The sequence below is a fragment of the Aulonocara stuartgranti genome, assembly GCF_965226115.1.
Source record: "Aulonocara stuartgranti genome assembly, chromosome: 5".
NCBI lineage: Eukaryota > Metazoa > Chordata > Actinopteri > Cichliformes > Cichlidae > Aulonocara > Aulonocara stuartgranti.
Window position 1 is genome coordinate 17724040 of NC_138943.1, and position 25036 is coordinate 17749075.

Consider the following 25036-nt stretch of genomic DNA (forward strand, 5'->3'; position numbering starts at 1 on the left):
AAATCCTCATTTATAAGTAAGGAAAGGAAAATATACATGTTGTTGTGAAATAATACTTAAAATATCATAATGATACTGAAAATTATACTCATATAATTATAGTGGCAAAAGTAGAAGGTCAAGAATAAAAAGTAAACAACAACAATAATAATAGCTTTATTTGTACAACACTTTTCAAAATATGGAGTTACAAAGCCAGACTCAACAACATTAAAGCTAAGTATACACATTACACCATACAGACTAATAATCAACCCCAGGATCACACATTCATTCCAACACTTCCATACAGGCAAATACATATAAACTATGGCCTAAAATAAATGGGAATGAGTAAATGAGGCTGTTCCAAGGTTTAGGGTTACAACCTCAAAAGTGTGATTGCCTCTGGTTTAAAGTAAGACAGTGGGAACTTGATGATATTGTCTGAAAAGCCAGCTGCAGTCATATGGTCTCACTGGCTTTCAGTGTTGGGACTAACGCGTTATTAAGTAACGCGTTACAGTAACTACGTTATTATTGTGGTAACGAGCACGGTAACTAGTTATTATGCCAAAACCAGGAACGCGTTACTCGTTACTGGGATTTAGATAGGCTCGTTATTCGTTACTTGTGTGGTGGCTATCGCGGAGCTTCCACAGATTCAATAATATTAGCAAGTGGTGGAAGCCAGCAAGTGGATGAAGAAAAAGGGAGGCAGGAGGAGAGACCCGAAGCGGCCGCTGGTCCGAGAGTGTCAGGTGAACTGAACTTCAGGTAAGAAGTTATAACCTGCAGTCCATCTGGGTCAGATATGAACCAAGTTTAGGTGGAGTTTATTTTAGTTATGCTGACTTTTTCGTACTGCGTGCTAGCTAGCATGACGGAGTTTCTATACAGCTGGGTGGGTGCTATGATACTGATGTTGAACTTTATTTTGTTCATAAGGTTAATTATTAGAGTTGCCAACCATCCCGTAAAAAACGGAATCGTCTCGTATTCAGAGAAAATATTAAGCGTTTCGTATTGAGGTGAAAAGGAACAGTTTGTCCCGGACTTCAGCTACAATGAAAAAGACACAAAGCTGGAGTTATTCTGTGTTTACGCCGCACAGCTGCCTCTTCTTCTCTCATCCTCTCACCCTCCCTCTCCTGTTTCTACTTCAATCATGAAACTGATCAATGATCAGCTGATCGGCTTTTCTCTCTTGTTTGTTTATCGCCCACTTTGCGCCAGAAAGAGGAAACCAGCGGATGTCGCGGTAAACAACAGCAGCACTTTTAAGCTTGATCAGCTGTTGTTAGAATTTATTTAATATTAATTTCTAGTATCAGCTGATGTTTGCTGGAGCCACAGCTGTAAACCTGCTGGTTATGATATTGGTTTGGTTATGTGATGAGAGGGAAACATGAAGATGAAACCAGGAGATGTCCTTACTGAATCATCATAGCTGAACAGGTGATGGAGAAACAGGTTTACCTTTTAGTTAACATGAATGAGTTGAAGAGAAGTTATGAACTGTTTCTGAGAGACTAATAACACCAGGATCCTTTTCTAAGCAGCTGACAGCTGGTAACTGTACAGGGGCGGGTCTAGCAAAGTGTTGCCAGGGGCCCATGTAGGGCATTAAAAGGGAAAGGGGGGGCATAAAGAAATACTTTCTTATTCTCATTTAAAATGTCTCACTTTTAAAAAAAATAATTATCTGAGTCTTGCAACAAACAATTGATAGATTGATACATATATACCATCAGAACAGTGTACATCACTGTCACAACAGTGTTTATTTTCATTCAAAGGCTTTATGATTTTTCCTATAATGGTGGGCCGGTCTCTAGTCAAAATGCCCAGGACGATTTTTTTGTCCCAGTCCAGCCCTGTATGCAGCTCATCTTCAGTCTGGTGTTACCTACATCTTCCTATTCAGAAGGCAGAATTTCCGAGTTCTGAGTACAAGCACCACGACTGCAGTTTTCGTGTTTGATGTAAAAAGCAGGCTAGGATAGAATCAGGTGTGGGATTTCTCTTGTGGAAATGTGCACATTATTTTTTCCTTTCTATTGGTAGGTGGCACAGTGCACTTGTGGCAAGTAAGCAAGCTAGAAGACCGGCAATCTTGCTGGGTATCCAGTTACGGAAGCAACACATTAACAAGAGAATTCTGAGTAAAACCAAAGTTACTTTCCCTAGTAACTAGTTACTCTGAAAGTAACGAGTAACTTGAAGTAATTGAGTTACTTTTGATAGAAGTAACTAGTAATGTAACTAAGTTACTAATTTAAAGTAACTTACCCAACACTGCTGGCTTTACAGTCCATGTAGTGCTTCATATGTTTATAACAGAATTTTGATTCTGAATTTCACTGGGAGACAGTGAAGTAAAGCAAGAATAGGTGTGATTTGTTAGCTTCTATTTGTATTGTGCTGCTGCATTCTGGAGATGGGCTATGGAGGGTTCAGAGATCTACAGTATTTAACTGCATTTTTTCAGTAAATGTGTGGACTTTACAAATGAAAAAGAATGGTTTATCTGCCATTAGCTTTTCAGTAGAACTGCCATGGCTTTGAGTTACTGTCATATGAAATAGAAAGTTTTCACAAAAAGTGCAGCCCATGATTCAGCAGCTTGTACAACCACCTTTAGCAGCAATAACTTGACTAATAATTTTCCGTTTCACTTTATTTGGCTCTCACATTATTGTGGAGGAATTCTGGCCCACGCTTCATAGAAATAGTTTGCAAACTGAGGTTTGCAAACTATTTCAAACCGGCTGAGGTCTGGACTTTAGCTGACCTATTGCAACACATTGATCATTTTCGCTTTCAGCTGTTTTGTTGCAGATTCACTGCTGTGCTTGAGATCACAGTTTTATTGCGCAACCCAGTTTTATCTAAGTTTCATCTGTTGGACAGATGGCCTCACATTTAACTCTAGAATGTGAGTTAAAACAAGCCCAAAACAAGATTTGTGCTTGTTTTGTGGCTGCAAAACAAGCCCAAATCTTCACCACTCCACCACTGTGCCTCACAGTTGGTTTGAGGTGTCTGTGCTGATATGCTGATTTAGGATTTCTCAAAATGTGGTGTTGTGCATTAAAAAATCGCCGCTCTGGCCTCATCTGTCAGCGAGGTTGCAAGGTTGGTTGTTTTACCACTTTAATATCCACACAGTTACATAACTAACTAACTAACTAACTAACTAACTAACTAACTAACTAACTAACTAACTATAAATATGAAAATATAAGGTTTACATTTGTTTTATATATGTTTATTTCTCCAAACTTAAGCTCAACAATGAGCAAGAGTTAAAAACTGAATCGTCCTTTCAGTTTGTGAAAATATTTAGTCAAACCAGGGTTGGGACCACAGAGACCTAAACTGATGATGATCATATGTTTACAGCAGAGAAATTTCATCACTGTAAAACTCATAAACCCTGTCAGCTGAGTGGGAGATTTTTGACCAGTCAATTGACCCCCTTGAGGCAGCTCTTGACAAGTAAAATATAAATCTCCTGCACCGGTTTCACCACCTTATTCCAAAACTGCACAAAGCAATAAAATTATTAAACTAAACCTGACGTATAAAAAACTCTTCTTAGTGCTATTGTGGGAACACAAGTAACGCTTGTTTTCTGCTAAAGCTAAAGATGTGTCATGTTTGATTTCAGGCACGAGGTTTTTTTGCTGTGTAGTCTGGAAAAGTTCACCACAAGTTGAACCACAGAAGTTTTCCACATCCTTCGATTTTTGCAAGTCATGCAACTTAATAAACTTCCCATATTGCCTCATATATATATATATATTTGTCAACAATTTTTCCAGTTTTTATTGAAAATTATGCCGTCTAATGTCTCATTGCACTCTGAAATGAAAGCATAGTACAAATAAGCAATTAACTTAAAAAAGAAATCATGGACTCAATTTATAGACCAAAATGTATTCTAAAGTTTTGACTCATCTAAGTAGCCACCTTTGGCAGATGTAACAGCTGAAGAGCTTCTTTCTGCAGTAGAAATCAAATATTCTTCAGAAAGTTCTTCCCATATCTGTTACAGAAGGTCTCATAAATGTGCAGCACGTGTCGGTTGCTTTGCTTTCACTCTTCTGTCCAGTTCATCCTAAACCAGCTCGATGGCGTTTAAGTTTAAGTGCTGGCCGCTCCCTGTTTTCAAGCTTCCCATCTTGTTCTTTTTTCCTGAGGTAGTTCTGGCATAGCTTGGACTCGTGTTTTAGGTCATTATGTTGCCACGGGATGAACCCCTGACTGCTAGACGCATACCAGAGGGTATTGCATGGCACTGAAGAATGCTGTTTGGTTCAGGGTGCCTCTCACTCTCTATAAGTCACCGACCCTGGATCCAGCAAACCAGCCCCAGACCATCACACTTCCTCCCTCATGTTTGACAGTTGATGCCACACAATGTCCCTTCGCCTACTTGATGGTGTACAAGGATCCTGTGTGATGAACCGAAGATTTCAAATTTCGATTCATTAGTCCATAATATCTTCTTCCAGTCTTCAGTTGGATGGCACTGTTTCATGACGTCTTAGCAATGGCCTTTTTGCTGCAACTCGTCCTGTCAAAGCTGCAGCTTGAAGTCTTCTGTTCACAGTTGAACCTGAGACTTGCTTACTACAACCACTATTAAGCTGTGCTTGAAGCTGTTGTCCTGTGAGGCACCTATCATGCAAGCTGTTAACTCTCAGAAACTTGTCCTCTGATTCATTTGTGGCTTTTGGGTCTGGCAGACCTCTTCCTGTCAGAGTTTGCCCCAGTTTTCCGAGTGCCCTTTGATGGTAAAGGAAACTGTACTCACTGACATCTTGACTTTCTTTGCAATTTCTCTGTAGGAAAGAACTACATTTTTAAGTGTTATGATGGTCTGTCTCTCTTTCGTTGTTAATTGCTTTTTTCTCGCCATTTTTGTAGCACACCACTTTCTGCAGTACAATACTGTTTAACTGATGCTCACTGGGGTATGGTACCACAGTGTGTCCCAACACTGCCTTTATGCAGACAGAGGGGGTTGTAAGTAATCCAGAAAAGTTGGAACATCTATAGGAATTACTAGTACCAGCTCTCAAGGCTCCCCCTTTGTGAGTGTGGACGCTTCATCTCTTTGCTCTTTAAATGCTTTGCTTCTTTTATTGATTTTTATTGATTTTTATGCTGATTTTTTCCCTTTTTTCCATATGAGCTTACCTGCGATAGCTTCTGGACACTTATAGATCATTAGGACTAAAGTGTTCTTAACAGAAACAGCAACATTTTTATAGTTACCTTATCCTCAGCGCTCCGTGTGTCTGTGGCCTAGACACAGCTGAAGCCTGATTACAGCGTCTGGGCACCGAGCAGCCTCAATAGCCTGGAAAGGTGCTAACCGCTAGGCTAACTAGCAACAAGATGCCTTCCCTCTCCACAGATGACTACCACAGCCTCCTGCAGAAGATTGCAGTACTGGAGACAAAAATTCATCGCTTAGAAGTAAACGTGGAGGTAAATGGACTGTGTGGAAATGAAACAACCTTGCCTTTGATTCAAAACAATGGCGATGAGCAAGCTAGTACACAGCTAAGGAGCACAGATAACATGACCAAGAAAGTAGACTTTGTGCACTATTATAAATCCTCAAGCGATAATCCCCCCTTGGACTGTCTTGGTGCAAAACCAAGACATAAATCATGTCTCCTGGAAGGGGGAGGATGTATCACAGGCAGGGCACAGCGAGCTGAAATCTCTGAAACCGACTGGCCTTCACTTCGTACGAGACAGAGAAGCTCTTCTACCCCTGTATACGAGAGGAAACAGGACTGGACAACCGTGAATAGGAAGGTTAACAACAAACCTTCAAAACAACTGAATGTGAAACTGCAGAACAGATTTGCTCCACTATCAAAGGACCCTGGATCTATATCGGACAACCATCCATCTAAAAGTAGCGAAGTAAGGCCCGAAAATCTTTTGAAAAGTAAAAGGCCACAGGGAAAGCTAAAGGCTAGGCCTGAAACTCTGATTGTGGGTGACTCTGCCGTAAAGGATGTACAAAGGATGTGCGGTAAAAACACTAAAGTCCTCTGCTTTCCTAACGATATGGTCAACAACCTGAAGGAGAGAATTCTTCAAATTGCAGATGAATATCCAACTGTGACAAACATTGTTCTGCATACAGGGTCAAACGATGTGTCCAAACAACAGTCGGAGGTTCTGAAACAGGACTTTACTGGATTACTAAATACTGTAAACTCTCTGAATGCAGCTGTATTCATCAGTGGACCTGATTACTGTGTCTGATGTGGGCCTGTCTGATCATTACTGTGTTTTCTTTGAAAGTAAAATCTCAGCCCACACAAATATATCAACAGCAGTGATCACAAAACGGTGTATAACTGAAGACAGTAGTGAGATCTTTAACCAGGTCTTCCCATTAACACCTGACCTGCCCAGAGGTTCAGTCAATGAGCTCGTCAATAGCTTCAATGCAAAAATGTTAAATGTAATGGATACAATTGCTCCCATTAAGGTGAAGGTTATCTCTGGAAGGAAAAAGTCTCCATGGAGAAACTCCACACTGGTGAAAAATGAAAAAAGAGAGTTTAGGAAAGCTGAGCGCAGATGGAGAAAAACAAACCTCCAGGTTCATTATGACATCTATAAAGAGAAACTTCACATTTATAATTTACAACTGAGGAGTGCAAGAAGGTCCTACTTCTCTGACATCAGTTGACAGGCTAACAAACCCTCCTGTGCCAGTGGCAGCTGAACTTCATTCAACCATGGCCTGCAATGACTTTGCCAAATTCTTCACAGAAAAAATCCAAAAGATTAGAGAAGCAATTGGTACATCAACAGCAGATCCAGAATATGTACTGTGTCCACCGAAAAACTGCTTAAACACCATCAAACAGTTTCACCCTATTAACAGCAAAGACCTCCTCCTTGAATCGCTACCTTATCGTGGTGGAGGGGTTTGTGTGTCCCAGGGATCCCAGGGGCTATGTTGTCTGGGGGCTTTTGCCCTCTGGTAGGGTCTCCCATGGCAAATTGGTCCTGGGTGAGGGACCAGACAAAGAGCGATTCAGAAGACCCTTATGAAAAGAATATCGAGGGAACAGTTTACCCTGCCCAGGATAGGGTTACCGGGCAGTTCGGAGTACCCAGCCTTCTTAGAGTCCCTGGGGGGGGGGGTGCTGGAAGGTGCTCCACCTGGGGACTCTGTTGTCCTGCTGGGAGACTTCAATGCTCACGTGGGTAACGACAGCGAGACCTGGAGGGGCGTGATTGGGAGGAACGGCCTCCCTGATCTGAACCTGAGCGGTGCTTTGTTATTGGACTTCTGTGCTAATCACAGTTTGGCCATAACGAGCACCCTGTTCGAACATAAGAGTGTCCATAAGTGCACGTGGCACCAGGACGCTCTAGGCCGTAGGTCGATGATCGATTTTGTAATCGTATCACCAGACCTGCGACCATATGTTCTGGACACTCGGGTAAAGAGAGGGGCTGAGCTGTCAACTGATCACCATCTGGTGGTGAGTTGGATCAGCTGGCGGGGGAGGACGCTGGACAGACCTGGTGCACCTAAACGCGTAGTGAGGGTGTGCTGGGAACGTCTAGCAGAGGCCCCAGTCCGCGAGATCTTCAACGCACACCTCCGGCAGAGCTTCAACAGCATTCCGAGGGAGACTGGGGACATTGAGTCCGAATGGACCATGTTCAGCATCTCCATTGCCGAAGCTGCTGCATTGAGCTGCGGCCGCAAGGTGGTTGGTGCCTGCCGTGGTGGTAATCCCCGAACCAAATGGTGGACACCAGAGGTGAAGGGAGCCACCAGGCTGAAGAAGGAGTCCTATCGGGCTTGGTTAGCCTGTGGGACTCCGGAGGCAGCCGACAGGTATCGACAGGCCAAGCGGAATGCGGCTCAGGCAGTGGCTGAAGCAAAAACTCGGGTGTGGGAGGAGTTCGGAGAGGCCATGGAAAAAGACTTTCGGACTGCCTCGAAGAGATTCTGGCAAACCGTCAGGCGTCTCAGGAGGGGAAAGCGGTGCTCTACCTGCACTGTGTATAGTGCTGGTGGAGCGCTGCTGACGTCGACTGAGAAAATTGTCAGGCGGTGGAAGGAATACTTCGAGGATCTCCTTAATCCCACTGACACGTCTTCCGAGGAGGAAGCAGAGTCTGGGGATGAGGGGAATGACCCGCCAATTTCCGGGGGCGAGGTCACTGAGGCAGTTAAACAACTCCTTGGTGGCAGAGCCCCTGGTGTTGATGAGGTCTGCCCCGAGTTCCTGAAGGCTCTGGACGTTGTAGGGCTGTCCTGGTTGACACGCCTCTGCAATGTTGCGTGGAGATCAGGGGCAGTACCTGTGGACTGGCAGACCGGGGTGGTGGTCCCCATCTTTAAGAAGGGGGACCGGAGAGTGTGTTCCAACTACAGGGGGATCACACTCCTCAGCCTCCCTGGGAAAGTCTATGCCAGGGTGCTGGAAAGGAGAGTTCGTCCGCTAGTCGAACCTCGGATACAGGAGGAACAATGCGGTTTTCGTCCTGGTCACGGAACACTGGACCAGCTCTTTATCCTCTCGAGGATACTTGAGGGTGCATGGGAGTTTGCCCAACCAGTCTACATGTGTTTTGTGGACTTGGAGAAGGCATTTGACCGTGTCCCTCGGGGTGTCCTGTGGGAGGTGTTGCGGGAGTATGGGGTGTCTGGCCCATTGCTACGGGCCATTCGATCCCTATACAACCGTTGCAAGAGCTTGGTTTGCATTGCCGGCAATAAGTCGGACTCGTTCCCGGTGGGTGATGGGCTCTGCCAGGGCTGCCCTTTGTCTCCGGTTCTGTTCATAATTTTTATGGACAGGATTTCTAGGCGCAGCCAAGTGGCGGAGGGCTTTCGCTTTGGTGGCCTCAGAATCTCATCTCTGATTTTTGCGGATGATGTGGTTCTGTTGGCTTCATCGAGTGAGGGCCTCCAGCTCGCACTGGAACGGTTCGCAGCTGAGTGTGAAGCAGCGGGAATGAGGATCAGCACCTCCAAATCTGAGGCCATGGTTCTCAGCCGGAAAAGGGTGGAGTGCCCACTCCGGGTCGGGGATGAGTTCCTGCCCCAAGTGGAGGAGTTCAAGTATCTCGGGGTCTTGTTCGCGAGTGATGGGAGAAGGGAGCCGGAGATCGACAGACGGATTGGGGCTGCAGCTGCACTAATGCAGACGCTGCACCGGTCCGTCGTGGTGAGGAGGGGAAGAGGGAGCTGAGTGTAAAAGCGAAGCTCCCAATTTACCGGTCGATCTACGTCCCTACCCTCACCTATGGCCACGAGCTGTGGGTAGTGACCGAAAGAACAAGATCGCGGATACAAGCGGCAGAAATGAGCTTCCTCCGAAGGGTGGCTGGCCTCTCCCTTAGAGATAGGGTGAGAAGTTCGGCCATCCGGGAGGGGCTCAGAGTAGAGCAGCTGCTCCTCCACATCGAAAGGAGCCAGCTGAGGTGGTTCGGGCATCTGACAAGGATGCCCCCTGGGCGCCTCCTGGGTGAGGTGTTCCAGGCAAGTCGCCCCGGGAGGAGGCCCCGGGGCAGACCCAGGACACGCTGGAGAGATTATATCTCTCGGCTGGCCTGGGAACGCCTTGGTATTCCCCCGGATAAGCTGGAGGATGGTGGCTGGGGAGAGGGAGGTCTGGGCCTCTTTGCTTAGGCTGTTGCCCCCGCGACCCGGCCTCGGATAAAGTGGATGAAGATGGATGGATGGATGGACCTGGAGGACATCTTAGGTCAACTGAACTCCTCCTCCTGCTGTTTAGATGTCCTGCCAACAAGTTTTTTCAAAAAGGTCTCAAAGACTTTAGAGTCAGACCTGTTACAGATCGTCAACTTTTCTTTAATATCAGGTGTGTTTACAGAATCACTAAAAACGGCACTAATAAAACCTATACTGAAAAAGGACAATCTTGACAAGACACAAATGAACAACTACAGGCCGATCTCAAATCTCCCATTTTTAAGTAAGATCATTGAAAAAGCAGTTTCTCAACAGCTCAGTTACTTCTTAAAACAGAATAACTGCTATGATGCCTTCCAGTCAGGTTTTAGACAGAACCACAGCACTGAAACCGCTCTGACCAAAGTGTTTAATGACATATGTCTGAACACAGACAGTGGAAAAATGTCAGTCTTAGTTTTACTGGATCTCAGTGCAGCATTTGACACAGTTGACCACAACATATTACTCAAACGACTGGAGAACTGGGCAGGTCTTTCAGGAACTGTACTAAACTGGTTCAAAACATACTAAGAAAACAGGAAATACTTTGTATCAATAGGTAACTTCACATCTGAGCAGACAAGTATCACATGTGGAGTTCCCCAAGGTTCCATCTTGGGACCCCCTCTGTTTAACATTTACATGCTCCCACTGGCACAGATTATAAAGAACAACAAAATAAACTACCACAGCTATGCAGATGACACACAAATATATATCACAATGTCACCAGGAGCCCGAGGCCCTGTACAGGCTCTTGGTAAATGCATTGAGGAAATTAATGACTGGTTGTGCCACAATTTTCTCCAGCTAAACAAAAACAAAACTGAAGTAATAGTCTTTGGCGCCAAAGAAAAACGATTACAGGTCACCAGAGAACTTCAATCTATACACCTAAAAACCACAAACCAGGCGAGAAATTTGGGTGTAGTGATGGATGCAGACCTAAACTTAGAAAAACACATTAAGACAATAACAAAATCAGCTTACTATCACCTCAAGAATATATCAAGGATAAAAGATCTGATGTCTCAACAGGACCTGGAAAAACTAGTCCATGCATTCATCTTTAGTAGGCTTGACTACTGTAACAGCATCTTTACAGGTCTACCTAAAAAATCAGTCAGACAACTACAGCTCATTCAGAACTCTGCTGCTCGAGTCCTCACTAAGACCAAAAAAGTGGACCACATCAGTCCAGCTCTGAGGTCTTTACACTGGCTGCCTGTCCGTCAGAGGATAGACTTTAAAGTTCTAATGCTGGTCTATAAAGCTCTGAATGGTTTAGGACCAAAATACATCAGTGGCCTCCTGACCCAGTATGAACCTTCCAGATCCCTCAGGTCATGTGGATCCGGTCTTTTATCAGTTCCCAGAGTCAGAACCAGACACGGAGAAGCTGCATTCAGCTTTTATGCTCCTTATATCTGGAACAAACCCCCAGAAAGCCTCAGATCAGCTGAAACACTCAGTTTATTTAAATACAGGTTGAAGACTCACCTGTTCTCAGCTGCATTTGAATAAAGCACCAAATCCACACTTTTAAGCTTAAATTTCAAAACTAACATTTTAACTACTGATTTTATCTATTGTTCTGATTTTATCTGTTTTGATTTTATATACTGTTTTGTTTTGTTTGTTTGTTAATTAGTTAGTTTGTTTGTTTGCTTGTTTTAATCAATTTTAAATCATGCTTTTTATTTGTTTTTGTTTCTAATGTCTCTGTAAAGCACTTTGAATCACCTTGTTGTTGAATTGTGCTATACAAATAAACTTGCCTTGCCTTGCCTTGCCTTGATCAACCCCCATTGCTGCAGAATAGCTTTAAATTGTTAACCCATTTTGTGTTCCTGCAAAAGGCCTTTTTGTATAATTCTGAAATGTACATTATTTTTCAGTTTTGGGTAACCATACCTTTTTTTTTAACCTCTGGTAGTTAACCACTTACCTTTGTACCACTTAAAGCTAATCATTGGACTTGAATGACTTGAATTCCAATAAATACCTGCAAAAATTTGGGTGTTCTCAAACTTTTGACCAGTATTGTTGGCCAATAGTAGTTGATGTCTTTAAAGTTAACCCAATAACCTTTTTCTTAAATGTTAAAAAGAGCAATTTCTTCTTAGATTTCTAAATGAACATCAAGAACAAATGATTCAAACTGAGCGAATGTAAATAGAAATATTTGGTGGCATCTATTACTCGGGATAAAAAATGGATCATTTGTTCATATAAGAGTTCTGTGAATTATGATGTTACTCCCTTACTTTGTACTAATCTTATGTGACTGTGGTATGTGTCCCGCGCTAATCCAAATGAGTAAGAAAGCCCAAAACCTAATCAGCATGTCCTTGAAATGTTTCATCAGACTCATTATTATGTTAGCCTTTGTGAAATAAAACATTCAGCTTTAACTCCGCTTCTTTTACCCCCTAACTTAAGCCAGGGGGCCATGGGAAGGAATTGGGCTTGCCTGTTTACTGTAGCACCTCACTGACCTTGCCTCCCTCACAGTCCTGACAACTACATTATTGTTACTGGCCACTATTGTTCCTCCCCCCTCTTCAGCTCAAACAGCTAAAACAATACAACAGCCTCTGAGATTTCTGCAACTCCTCCAGGTTTAATGCATGTTTGCAGAAATCTGTAATCATTAGTAAGATATGAAGGTGTTCACCCCTTGCAGCTGAATGTGCTCTTTCTCTGACCTGAACTGCTGAGCTGAAATAATCAACTCATTCCTGAGTCATTGTCATAAACTGAAAGGTTGGTTCGCTGTGTTGACATCAGAGAAATTTTTCCTTCAGAATCAGCAGCTGTAGAGAGGACGTGTGGCCAGTTCACCACAGCGTGACAGTCTGGTTTGGTTTAGCACTTCATGAGGAAAATTACCCTGTTGTAGCAGTCAACAGAGGGCGATAACACGCTACGTTTATGGAACACCAGGGCTCTCAGTCATGAAAAAAAAAAACCCATTATTTCCAGCAGTCAGGAACACTTGTTTAGGGAATAATTGTTTGGAAACATGTTTTTTGAACAGAACAAACGTTCATCAGCACAATGCACCTTTTATTAACCACTATTTATGCTGCGTTAACTTCTTCTAGGATTGTGTAAGTGTCTCAAAATGAAGACAGGTTGAGATTTGAGTGTCTGTGTCGTTCTGCCTTTTCATTGGGAGGTTGAGATTCTACTTGTGGATATACAGCTTGTGCAAAAAGAGAAAAATGGACTTGGTCACTCTGAACCTCTGGAAAAGCTTAGTTGTATTAAAGCCACATTGAGTAACTACTGGAAATAACCACATAACCACAGAAAGCTACAAATGGGGGAAATCTTAAACTCTGGCCTTTCTGACAGCACATCTAATCTTCCACCTGGAATCCTTGATTCGGAAAAGATGCACCATCAACTACAGAAGGATAACTCATATCACTGACTGGCTCTCTCTAAAGAAATTGTATCCATTCGTCTCAGATTTTAACCTTGGAAAGCACACGATACTAATATACTAGTACATGAGTAAAAGATATTGTGAGAAGAAGGATTTTTAAAAACTCTGACATGAAAGACAGAAACGCATCAAACTGTGCACAGACTACAAGGCAGCTGCCAGTAAGAGCCGAATTTACAAGAAAACCGCACGATACTTTGATGATAGGTCTGGGGGAGAAGGAGGAGGGGGTGGGTGGGTTTAAAAAGAGACAGAACACACAATAAACAAAGTGAAAATTGGACTCCATTATTAACAGTATATGTTTTTTTCTTTTCTTTAAAAATTCATTGGAGCAATGTGATCATTACCGTAAAATCTGTATATAGTACTCATTAAGTTCAGCTTTGTTTGTCCACTTGTACCATAAAAACTTGCAACTAGAGCATCATCTTAATTATTTTGTTGCAAACAGAGGAAATAAATGCATTAACATCTGAATGGAAAATATAAAGATAATTCCTGAAGGCAGTAAATGCTGGAAACTGGGGAAGAGCCTTAACACATGATATCTCACTGGTTAAAAACCCCCCAAAAACAATAAAACAGTGTAGAGTAGGTGGGAGGGTTTTGTCCCCCGTTTCCTGTCCTTTAGCCAGTGGTTCTCAAACTGTGGAGTTGGCCGTGCTGAGAGGGGGGATTACCAAGAGGAAAAATATGGAGTGAAAATAAACTGAATGAAGATTCTTTTTTTAGTCCACAACAATAAAAGACAATAGCTGGTGCTGTTGTTACTGAACTTTTTTTCAGCTTTTGAGAGCTTACTTGCCTGAAAAAGACTGACCCACCACCACTGTAACCTAAGACCTTAAATCTATTATAAATATCTTTCTAATAATATTTAAAAATGTTTTATTTGTTTAAACATGTGCTTGTCTGCGCATGGCAAACTGAAGAAATCCTGAGACATTAATACGAGTCCTTTCACTTGAGGAACTCGGGAATGTCAGGTATGTTCATTACCTGTACCTTTGTCAGTCACATGAGAGCTTAAATCAGGTTGCACTGCAATAATTTTACGTTAGCAAATGGTGCTGAACGGTGAGTGAATCACTTGGAAAAAATCTACCTGACAAAGATAAAGTCAGGTGAAGGATGTGATGAAAGCTTTGGCAATTAAACTACAAATCACACCATTTGAAAAATGCTGGCCGACATTTAGAATCACAAGACATTTCCACATTGTTTTTATTTGTAAATTTCCATCATACCATTTCCATGCTGGGGTGTGTCACATGAGTGTGATATAATATGGCACCACTTTAGTCATTTAAGAAACATATAGTTTCATCTCTGGGACCTGTAAAAACTGATGTGCTACAGAAAGTCACAAACGCACAAACACAATAAGATTAAAGCGCTTTCAAGAAGATGTGAACCTGAAGAAATCACGTATAACAGTCCATAAAACATTCTGATCCTTGCAGTAACTGACAAAGCAAACATCACAATTTATTAGGGCATTACCACATCAGTTTTTGTTATAAAATACAGGTCTGCTTTCTAGCTTTCTAGTTTTGTAATCAAACAAAGTCATCCATCCATCCATTAGGTTTAATGGATGCTCCAATAATAACATATAAAAGCTTCCTTGTGCACTGTGCTCTTGTTTAAATTGCTTGGCATCAGTTCATATGACAGCAGATGGATTGTGTTATAAGTGTTAAACAAGAAAATTGATGATGAAATATTGGCATAAAGCAGATTCAGGGAACTGTATTAGCCTGTGTTTTATTGCATTTTTACAATGGCTGTAATTGTTTTACAATAGAAACAGGAACTGTTGCTCCATAAAAGGCTCCAATCCATATAATTTCTTCAACTGAATGATTAAAATGTTTGCTTCACATGAACACGAAGGGCCTTAATTCCTTTGGTGTTTTCTGTGTAAACAACAGACTTAATAAAACACCGTCTTGAGAGCTTACAGTGGCAGGTGTATCACTTCAGAAACAGGGCTTGTTCAGAGGATGCACACATGTCAGGTATCACACACTGGTGGGAGTAGAATTCCTCTCTGACACTAAAAACAAAAGAGAATAATGAAAAATGAAGCTGCCGTATCTTAAGGAGCTCAAACGAAAACAAAACTTCCCCGTGTAAATCATGAATGCTATCTTTGGACTTGGCTCTGTGTGGACAGAGAAGGGCAGAAATATACTTTCTGAAAATTATTTGGCCGATCAGCTCGGGAATCTTGGCAGGATTCAGTCAGCAGAGACCGGACTGCAACAAAGTGAGGATATGCTGACTCGACATAAAGAACAGATTTAATTATCATCATCATCAGCCATCCGAGAGGACCATCCGGCCCCAAGCCAGAAACCCCCACAATCATCTGCCAATTCAAAGGCTTATTTTTAGGGGCCAAACGTCCCCTTTATTCAGCTATTTTCTCACGTCCTCCAGGCTTTGCTCTCAGCACTTGTGCCTGGCTTTCCCCTTTTACAACTCACAGGCATTCAGCCTGATCAGAGCTTGTAGTTGTCATGAGAAAAAGAAAGGAAATATTTGGATAACCTACTTAAAAATGTACAAATACTCCGTATAAGTGCCTTATGTGTATAAGGTTATTAGAGATTAGGCTGCGGAGAAAGAGGTTTTCAGCTTTTCTGTATAAAACTGGGTGGTTTGAGATGAAAAAAATACTTAATAATCATATTTTTCATGGTATTATCTACGTGAAGTAACTAAGTAACTAAAAGTTAATAATTAAACTAATACAATTTTAATATGGTGTCAAACTAAATTACTCAAATTCAGGTCAAGTGCCTCAACTCTGCACTTGAGTTGTTGAGTAATTGGACTCTGTTCCATTGTCTGAATTCCCACACCCATAATGCAACACTGTCACTCTGAGGCAAGTGAAAACCTATTTGACCCTCACACCCTCATATTTCTAAACGTAATAGTTTTCCATGATTTGACATGATAAGAAGCTGAAGCAAGTTTAATGTCATGTTTTTAAGAAGGAAGATCATTTAATCATTTAAAACAATTTAAACTTATGTTTGTGGTGTAACTAATGGTTTAAAGTGACGACAGTGAGTACAATTTGTACTGTAATTTGTATCAATTATATAGTACTTCATATATTTCAGTACTTCACAGCTTTATTGAGCTTTAACTTTTCAGGTAATTGCATTGGTTTCTTGGACTTAAAGAAACCAACACTCTCTCTAGTTTCAGTCTTGTTGCTACGATTGTATCATTCAGTAAGAGTAAGCAGCTGTTTTAGCGAAAACCTTCTTACCAAAGTGATATACATCTTTTTCTTTAGTACACATATGATTCAGCTATGGTGTCTTTTCAGAATCGCATCACATTTTCGGCTTGAGAACCAACCAATCAATCGCTGGTTTATTTCTTGCCATATTGTTTGAGTCCATGGTTTTGACATTACATTTTTTTTCTTAGGTAAAAATGCATGCATCTTTCTCAGTGGATAATGCTACACTGAACCCACTGAACTGACCCAATGGCCAGAAACAAAGCTTAAGTTGTACTTAAATTCACCAGCTGAAGACAATAAAAGAATAATACTGATATAAAGGAGAACTTTGATTTTGTCTAGCTACCTAATGTATTTCTATACCATTGGTAAAAACATACATAGATATAGGTTGAGGTCAAAAGTTTACATACAGTCATTATGGGCATGAATGTCATGTAATTTCAGGCTTTCGCAGTGAGAGTACTGACAGGGGCTAGAAAGAGAAAGTGCATGTTTCCCATATAAAAAAAAGTATATTCTTTTCGTTGCTCCCTGTTAATTCCAGAAGTAAATTTAAAATCCTTCTCCTCACCAGTGTTGGTCAAGTTACTTGAAAAAAGTAATCAGTAACTAATTACTGATTACTTCCCCCCAAAAGTAATCCCGTTACTTTACTGATTACTTATTTTCAAAAGTAATTAATTACTTAGTTACTTAGTTACTTAGTTACTTTTTAAAAACACGATTTACAACCTGAAGAGGTGATAAAGCAATAGATCTTTCAGCCCAATTTTACTTTTTCTACATAATCCATCATACAAAATGTAATCAAATGGAAAAGTCTCTTTTTTTTAAACTTGTTTTATCAGTTTTAATCTTTTAACTTTATGCATCAAGCAAAAATGTAATTATATGCAACATTCTCTGACTTGAATAAATTAGTTTAACATTTAAACCTATTTTCTACACATTCCAGCACATAAAATAAAATACTTTTTGTGTTTACACTCACTCTTTCAAATAGATGCAAGTAAAACACAGCAGAACATAAATAAAGTCAAAGACTCAGTGGTCCTGTTGCTCTATTTTCACCTGTAAAGCAGGAGTGGGGTAGGCGGAGGTTTACCCTGGTGCAGGTGTGCCGCGGTCAGTTGAAGAATCTGTGAGTTTCTGTGAGTTTCCCATTACGTCGAGAGGTTCTGGTGCGAATGGACCGGAGCCTCCTTGACCTGCTCCCCTCAGGCAGGAGGCTCCGGTCCATTCACACCAGAACCTCTCGCCATAAGAACAGTTTCTTCCCCTCTGCTGTTGGACACATGAACAATAACCATATGACTGTTCCCGCTACTAACACATGACCCTACGCTGTGTTCACTGCATCATTCCATGATTGGCACTGATCACCACCTGCACTCATGTATATATCTTTCAACGTAGCACTCTTAATTCTTATTCTCATGTATATATCTCATGTATAGCTCATGCACATATCTTTCTACGTAGCACTTTTAATTCTTATCCCTACTTTTATTTTTTCATGTCTATTTAAGTGCTATTTATGACACTATGTTTGCACTGAAGCACCGCAGCAATTTCCTAATGTTGTAAACCTGCTCAACATTTGGCAATAAAACCCTTTCTGATTCTGATTCTGACGTCGTTGCACACTCGGTGCTTGCTTGGAAGTTTAGGGGTTTCTTTTTGCTGTAAAAAGAAGTTTTCTTCCCATGCACGATGGACTCTAATGTTTTTGTCACTTTTTATGGAATCAAACTCAAAGTAAGGTCAGTACTTCCACGCTTTAAACGCTGCACGCTCATACTCTCTCCCACAATCGATATGCGATCCATTGTTGATCTGCACACAGCTGTTGTCACTAACTGCGCACTCGCTTACGTCACTGTCATGAGACATTCTCGCAAAAAATCACGGTTATAGTAACGCAGTAACGCAGCGTTCCTACGGGAAAGTAACGGTAATCTAATTACCGTTTTTGCAATAGTAATCCCTTACTTTACTCGTTACTTGAAAAAGTAATCAGATTACAGGCAGTAACGCGTTACTGCCCATCTCTGCTCCTCACACACAAGGTCTTGGATAATCTCAAAGACCTTATAGTGCGGTATCTCCCCAATAGAGCACTTTGCTTTCAGACTGCAGGCTTACTCGTTGTTCCTAGAGCTTTTAAAAGTAGAATGGGTGGCAGAGCCTTCAGTTTTCAGGCCGCTCTTCTGTGGAACCAACTCCCAGTTTGAATTTAGGAGACAAGCACTCCCTCTGCTTTTAAGATTAGCCTTAAAACTTTCCTTTACAGTATGATAAAGCTTATAGTCAGGGCTGGGCCAGGTGACCGTAATCCTCCCTTTATTATGCTGGAATAAGTCTAGGCTGCTGGGGCCTTCCCATGATGCACTGTGTTTTGTCTTCACCACACTTTTTAACTCTCTATGTCTTTAATCACCATTTTGCATTTAATCATTAGTTACTCAATCATCTCTGGCTCTCTTCCACAATGTGTTTTTGTCCTGTCTTCTTCCCCTCAACTGCAGTTGGTCACAGCAGATGGCCCCGCCCCTCCGTGAGCCTGATTCTGCCAGAGGTTCCTTCCTGTTAAAAGGGATCTTTTCTTTCCTACTGTCACTGTGTTTGGTCATAGTGGGTCATCTGATGGTTGAGGTTTTTTTTGGTGTTTTGTATTATTGTAGGGTCTTCACTTTACAATATAAATTTGGCGCCATATAAATACAATGAATTATACTTAATTGAAGCTTAGGGTTAGCCTGGTTTATCTATTTCAAAACCAGTTTTTATGTGCGTTTGGGATCATTGTCTTGTTTAGTTATTGACTGGCTATGAAGCTGAAGAATTTGGAGGTTTTCTCGCTTCTTTATTATTTCATCCACTTGCAATGTACCAGTATTAGTGGCTGCAAAACAGCCCCCAAGCATGATACTACCACCACCATGCTTGACAGCTGGTACAGTGTTCTTAAATTTAAAAATCTCACTTTTGCTCACTTCACCTTTTGTGGCCAAAAAGGTCAATCAGCATAACCCTTTTCTCCAGAAGCCACTTTGCTTTTTCAGCTGCAAATTTTGGGCGAGCCTGAAGGTGTTGATTTGGAGCCAAGGCATCTTTCAAGGCCGATGCAATGGGAATGTAAAACTTGCTTCACTGTTGACGTAGACACCGGTGTTTCAGAATTTCCTGTTCATGGCAGGTTTGAGCCTTGGTGGTACTGGTTTGTTCTTCAACACCCTGACCAATTTCCTTTAACTTGAGGGGGATAGTTTAGGTCTTCTTCAAGGTCTGTGCAAAGTCGTGACACATCAAAATAACTTGTACTTGTGTACAATAGTTTGAATTGATTATCTTGGAATCTGCAGTTGTTTAGAAATGGCTCCAAGACACCTTCCCAACCTGTGTAAATCTAAAGTTTTCCCTCTTTGCTCTTTACTGAGTTCATTGGACTTTTTTTTATTATTCTAATTATTAATCAGTCCATCAAGTTCTGTCAAACAAATCCTTTTTCTGCCAAAACAAAATAATTTGTCTGTGGTCTGGCATAATGAGAATTTAACAGGTCTAAGCCTTGTCAAGTCAAAACACATTGTTGAGTTTTCAGCATCACATTAAAAGATTTAAGCAAGTGTATGCATATATTTGAGCCAAAATTAATTCAAACTTGTGCACCCAATTCTTATTTTTGTAAGGTCAAAGGTCAAAGATGCATGTTGTACCATCAAAAAGGACAGTTCAGAGAAATTATTAAAAGCCACAAATTACCATGGCTTTTATGCTCATGATGAGTGTATGTAAACTTCTGACCACAACTGTATATTTTATAGTTTAAGGGTGTGACACATTAATAATTTAGGGTTATTTCCTGCCCACAACGACAAGACTGCGCTTGAGGGTAGTCAGAAAGAGAAAGAGCAGAGGCCACTGGTTTCCAGGAAACAGCTCATCAGCTGGATTATAAAGTTCCTATATACAAAAATACTACACGTATAACTAGTTATTACAGTACAAATAGCCCGTTTCTGTGTATGTGTAGGCATGTTAAGGAAGTAAAAAAGAAGAAAAATCATGGTTTTATTTCTCATAAAGAGGCAGGGTGTAGATGATGATCATAAGCATGTCTGATTCACTGACAATAGTAGATGTTTACCTGTTAAAGGCTGATAAATAAAGACTGAAGTTCATTAATTACATAAGAAAAATACCATATTTGTACACGGAGACAGATAACATTTTTATGTCTCAGTTTAACTTTTCAGTAGCATATGTTGTTTATTTTACCTGTTTAGTTTAAGAACTTATAATATATTAACCAATGTTAACAGTGTTAACTTTGTAGGGACTGACCCCTAAGAGTGTTTTTTTGTCACCGAGATTAACCCCTTGCATGTGACCATGTGATCACACACTCTGTGAGCTGTTGTTTGGCAAAGAGCCAGCCAGTCAGAGAGCTTTGTGAAGTTGCGCCAGGCATCGAGTTGACCTGATGTCCGAGTGGGTTAATAATTGATGTCCTGAGTTTGACCTTGTTGTCGCACGCGATCCCATCTCAATCCTTATTTTTCCAAGAATTTCTATAAGTTTCCCCCTGACACACACACACACACACACACACCTTTTTTGTTTTGTTCTTGTCTGTCAAAACAAAGAGACAAAATGTAATGCCACCTAAAAAAAAGCAAAGAAAAAAAAACAGAACCAAAAAAACCAGAACTCTAAAAAAGTAAAACCACTTCCCTGCTTGCTGTTCATATTTGTATCCACAGACTTTGGTCTTCCGGCACAGTGCAACATAGTTCATGTGTTGCAATCTTTCCAACAGGGCGTGTGTGTGTTTGGTAATAGACACCGAGGAGCAGCTGATGTAATGACTGTAAAACAGATTTCCAAGAGTCTGAATGACTGGAATGCCTTTAGGAAGTATAGTATTTAAAAATGGTTTTTGGTGAAACATGTGTGAGCAAGCTTCCACAGCTTTTAAAGAAAAGACAGGCTTCAAGTAAAAAGTTAAAAAATATTTTATTTACATCTTCTTTATTCTGTTTTCCCCACAAACATATCAGTCCACTCTTTTTGTCTGCACAAACAACATTTGATGGATCAGATATAGTAGATTTGGTCCACACATACAAAATCATTTCTTAGCAAAAATTATAACTCAAACCAGTATTTTAGAATCTGAAATAAAACCAAGGCCAAAAAATCAATTGTATCTGACAATTAAAAAAAAGTCATACCATACATGTAATATGTATAATATATATAATGTTTTTAAAATGACATTAACTTCACAAAAAACAAAACAAAAAACAGCTAAAGATAAACTCTTGAAGGCACAATATGGCACATACACTTTTATTTTTCAGCAAACAGCAAACATCATCATGGCAATTTGCATTTGGTCAGCTCAACAGTTTCTCACAGTTTCTGCAGGCGTCTAAAATATGTTAAAGGCAATAATCTGATTTCTGTTTTTGGTTAAAGCTGATTAAAAAGAGATAGCACTTTCACCCTGATGCCAAGACAGAAAAGGACTGTCTGAGCATTGCTTTAGCGTGTGTGTAAGCATTCATGTATTTGTGCGTCTTCACAGAGGTATTGAAGCACGTACACACTGCTGCTGGTGCTGCTTATGATGGCTGCAATTGACCGTGTAGATAAGCTGCACACGAACAACACATACTGTATTGTATGAGACATGGTGTCATATATTCACAGTGATACATTTCTCCTTGAGGCACTTGAAGCTGGCTGTGTTGATCATTCACAATTTTACCCTCGAGCTCGCCAGTAAGAAAATCCCCTCACTTTCAGTTTGTCCCAGACGCTACTTTTGGTGCAATAGGTGGTAGTTTCATATTTAAGTTGGCACCCTGCTCAGCAGAGGGTTCAGGCTCAGCAGAGGCTAAAATGACTGTGCACCACAAGTTATTCACATGCAGACTGTCTAGACAAGATCTAATACTCAGATTCTGCATTTCTTTCCCTGAATTCTGTTTTCCTCGTCTTCCTCATCTCTTTCTCAATTTCAGTTAGTCAGTCTGTCTGGCTACATGACTTTATAACCAAAACACATACACAGAGCACAAAGTGCTTAATCTCAACTCATAATTTTAAAAGCAATCTCTTTTCATTCTCTTTTATGGTATTGTGCAAAAGTCTTCAGTCACTCTCATTTCTCCATATTTTACTTTGAAGGAGCCAGAGTTTCCTGTAATTTGGTCAAGTGGTCTTGAGCAATTGTTCTCCAGGTTTTCTGAATTTCTTTAGTTTTAGTTCAAGTTTTTCTGTAGACATTGACTGCTTTGTCACTCATTTGTAGTCCAGTCATTATACCTGGTTCTTTTCAGAGGAATGTTTTTGTTTTGTTTGTTCAACACTTACTATTGAGGATTAAAAAAAAACAACAAACTGTAAGGATAAGCAATTGTCTACTTTACAGACAAGTTAGCAAACAACCAAGAAAATGTGTCTTTAGTCACTTTGCTACCAGCAGCCCGTTGCAAAAGTGCATACTTTATTTAGTTGAATGTATAAAAATGCTAAAGGTAAGTTTGACAGTCTGACAGGCATAAAATAAAATTCAGCACCAAAGTGATTCCAAGAGTGCTGTTAGCTGAAAGCTTGGCATTTCTCAGCAAACTGTGCAGTATGTCTTTAAAAACTTTGAAGAAACAGAACAAGTGCAGGACAAAGGAAGAAGTGGCAGGCCTAAAAAACAGCAGATGAAATGTATGTTAAGAAATAGGAAAAGACCAGCAAAGACCTGACACAAGACCTGAGAGATGCATCTGCACCTTCAGCTGATCCATCTACTGTTCAGTGAAGCCTCATCAGAAATGGCCATCATTGAAAAAGACTTTCTTAAGAAAGGGGAACAAGGAGAAAGTTACACAAAAAACGGACTGAAATCCAGGCAACCAGTCTAATGGAGTGATGAATCCAAACTTAAACTTTTTGGTTCAAATCATTGTCCTTGTCAGTTTGTAGATCAAGACAGAGGCACAACAGTGAATCTTTAAAACCACCTGTAAAACACGTCAGAGGCTCTGTCATGGTTTGGGGCGACATTTCAGCCAATGGTGTTGGAGGAGATGTTGTCAAAACTGAATTTTGAGCGCAGAGAATTACGCTCAGATTTTGATCTACCATACAAAGGCATCTAGAAAGTGTTTGATTGGCAATGGTTTAATTTTACAGCATGACAATGATCCCAAACACACTGCCAATGTAGTAAAAGCATACCTGGATAGAAAAACACATGATTGAACATCACCACATTATCATGGACTATTCTCCCCCAGAGCCCTGATCTTAACATCACTGTAGCAGTGTGGGATCATGTTGACAGAGAATGGAACAAAAGGCAGCCAGCATCCAAAGAAGAGCTTTGAATGCCCTTCAAGAAGCCTGGAGAGCTATTCCAGAGAACTACTTAAAGTACACACTCTGTTTTTTATTTATATAACGTGTTCCCATGTGTGTTTTTAGATGTTTCAATAAAACTGCTAACCTACTTCTTAAATCAAGGGTGACTCAAGACTTTTGCACAGCACTGTATTTTTCTTTACCCCTTTCTGTACGTGTCCTCTTCTCCTGTTGAATTCTAATACAAGTCCTTCATGATCTCCTGCAGCAACGGGTGCAAACACATGTCTATCTCTGTCTTTTTAAGCAGCTGGATGAGATGGACGTGATCGGTGACTATCTGACGCAGGTCTGTCATCTTCTGGAGCAGCTTGGCAAACAGCTGCAGAGAGTCTGGATGGTTTAGCTTCAGCTGCAACTCCAGTGAATGAAGCACCGTCTCCTGAAGCTGCTCGATGGGCTTCACATTCAGCAGGCCTGGCCGGTCTGGACACATTACAGAGATAAGGAGGATAAATGAGAGACTGACCACAATATATCCAAAATCCATTAAAACAGGTAGATGAAAATTTAAATTGGCATAAGAAGAGAAATAAAACCGATAGAAAATGACCTAAAGTTTAAAACTTACGTTGGATGGAGAGGTGCAAATAACTAAACATTATCCACATTCACTGGCAGAAAACATCTCAGTTTAAGTTAAGAATACTTATCTCGATTTCAAGAGATAATATTTGTCATTTAGGTTAATATTTAAATAAAACGTTTAATTTTAATCATCATGCTATCCAAGGTCAGGTTTTTATCAAGCAGCACTATAATAATCACCAATACTAGACTAAGCAGTTAGAATCTGTTGACATAAGAGGGTGAGGCTCAAGTGTTCACAAGCTGGTCTGATTTGTTAACATTTTAGATTTTAAACCCTTAGGTCCCTGCTTGCTTTACTGTGATATTACTAGAACAAAAATGTTTGTTAAAAGATGTCAAAGTTGTATAAAAACGACTCGACTGAGTGATTGTTAGTTGCTCATGTGGTTGCCAGTGAAACCTCACCTTTTTTTTCTCTTTAAGATACAGTGAGTCAAAATGTTGTCATCAACATGCAACTTGCTGTTTGTAAATCTCCCTGCACGTGATGCAGTTGCCGTTTACTGCCGTTCTGCTAGACTCCCTTCCCAAAAACATCCAATAC

The 25036-nt window shown here is 40.8% G+C and overlaps 2 protein-coding genes across 7 annotated transcripts in view; one reads left to right on the top strand and one right to left on the bottom strand.

Moving 5' to 3' along the window:
• Window positions 1-247: 247 nt before the first annotated feature.
• The window catches only part of LOC309707429 (metalloproteinase inhibitor 4-like), a 92257-nt gene continuing 67468 nt past the window's right edge, over window positions 248-25036 (top strand). The window contains exon 1 of the mRNA XM_082534751.1: window positions 248-756. The gene's annotated coding sequence lies outside the window, so the exon portion shown is untranslated. The remainder of the gene's footprint in view (window positions 757-25036) is intronic.
• Window positions 21476-25036, bottom strand: part of pparg (peroxisome proliferator-activated receptor gamma) — a 42373-nt gene continuing 38812 nt past the window's right edge. For all 6 annotated transcript variants that reach the window (XM_082534735.1, XM_082534733.1, XM_082534732.1 and 3 more), the window contains one exon: window positions 21476-24327. In XM_082534735.1, coding sequence (XP_082390861.1) covers window positions 24080-24327 — 248 coding nt within the window. In that variant the 3' untranslated portion in view covers window positions 21476-24079. The remainder of the gene's footprint in view (window positions 24328-25036) is intronic.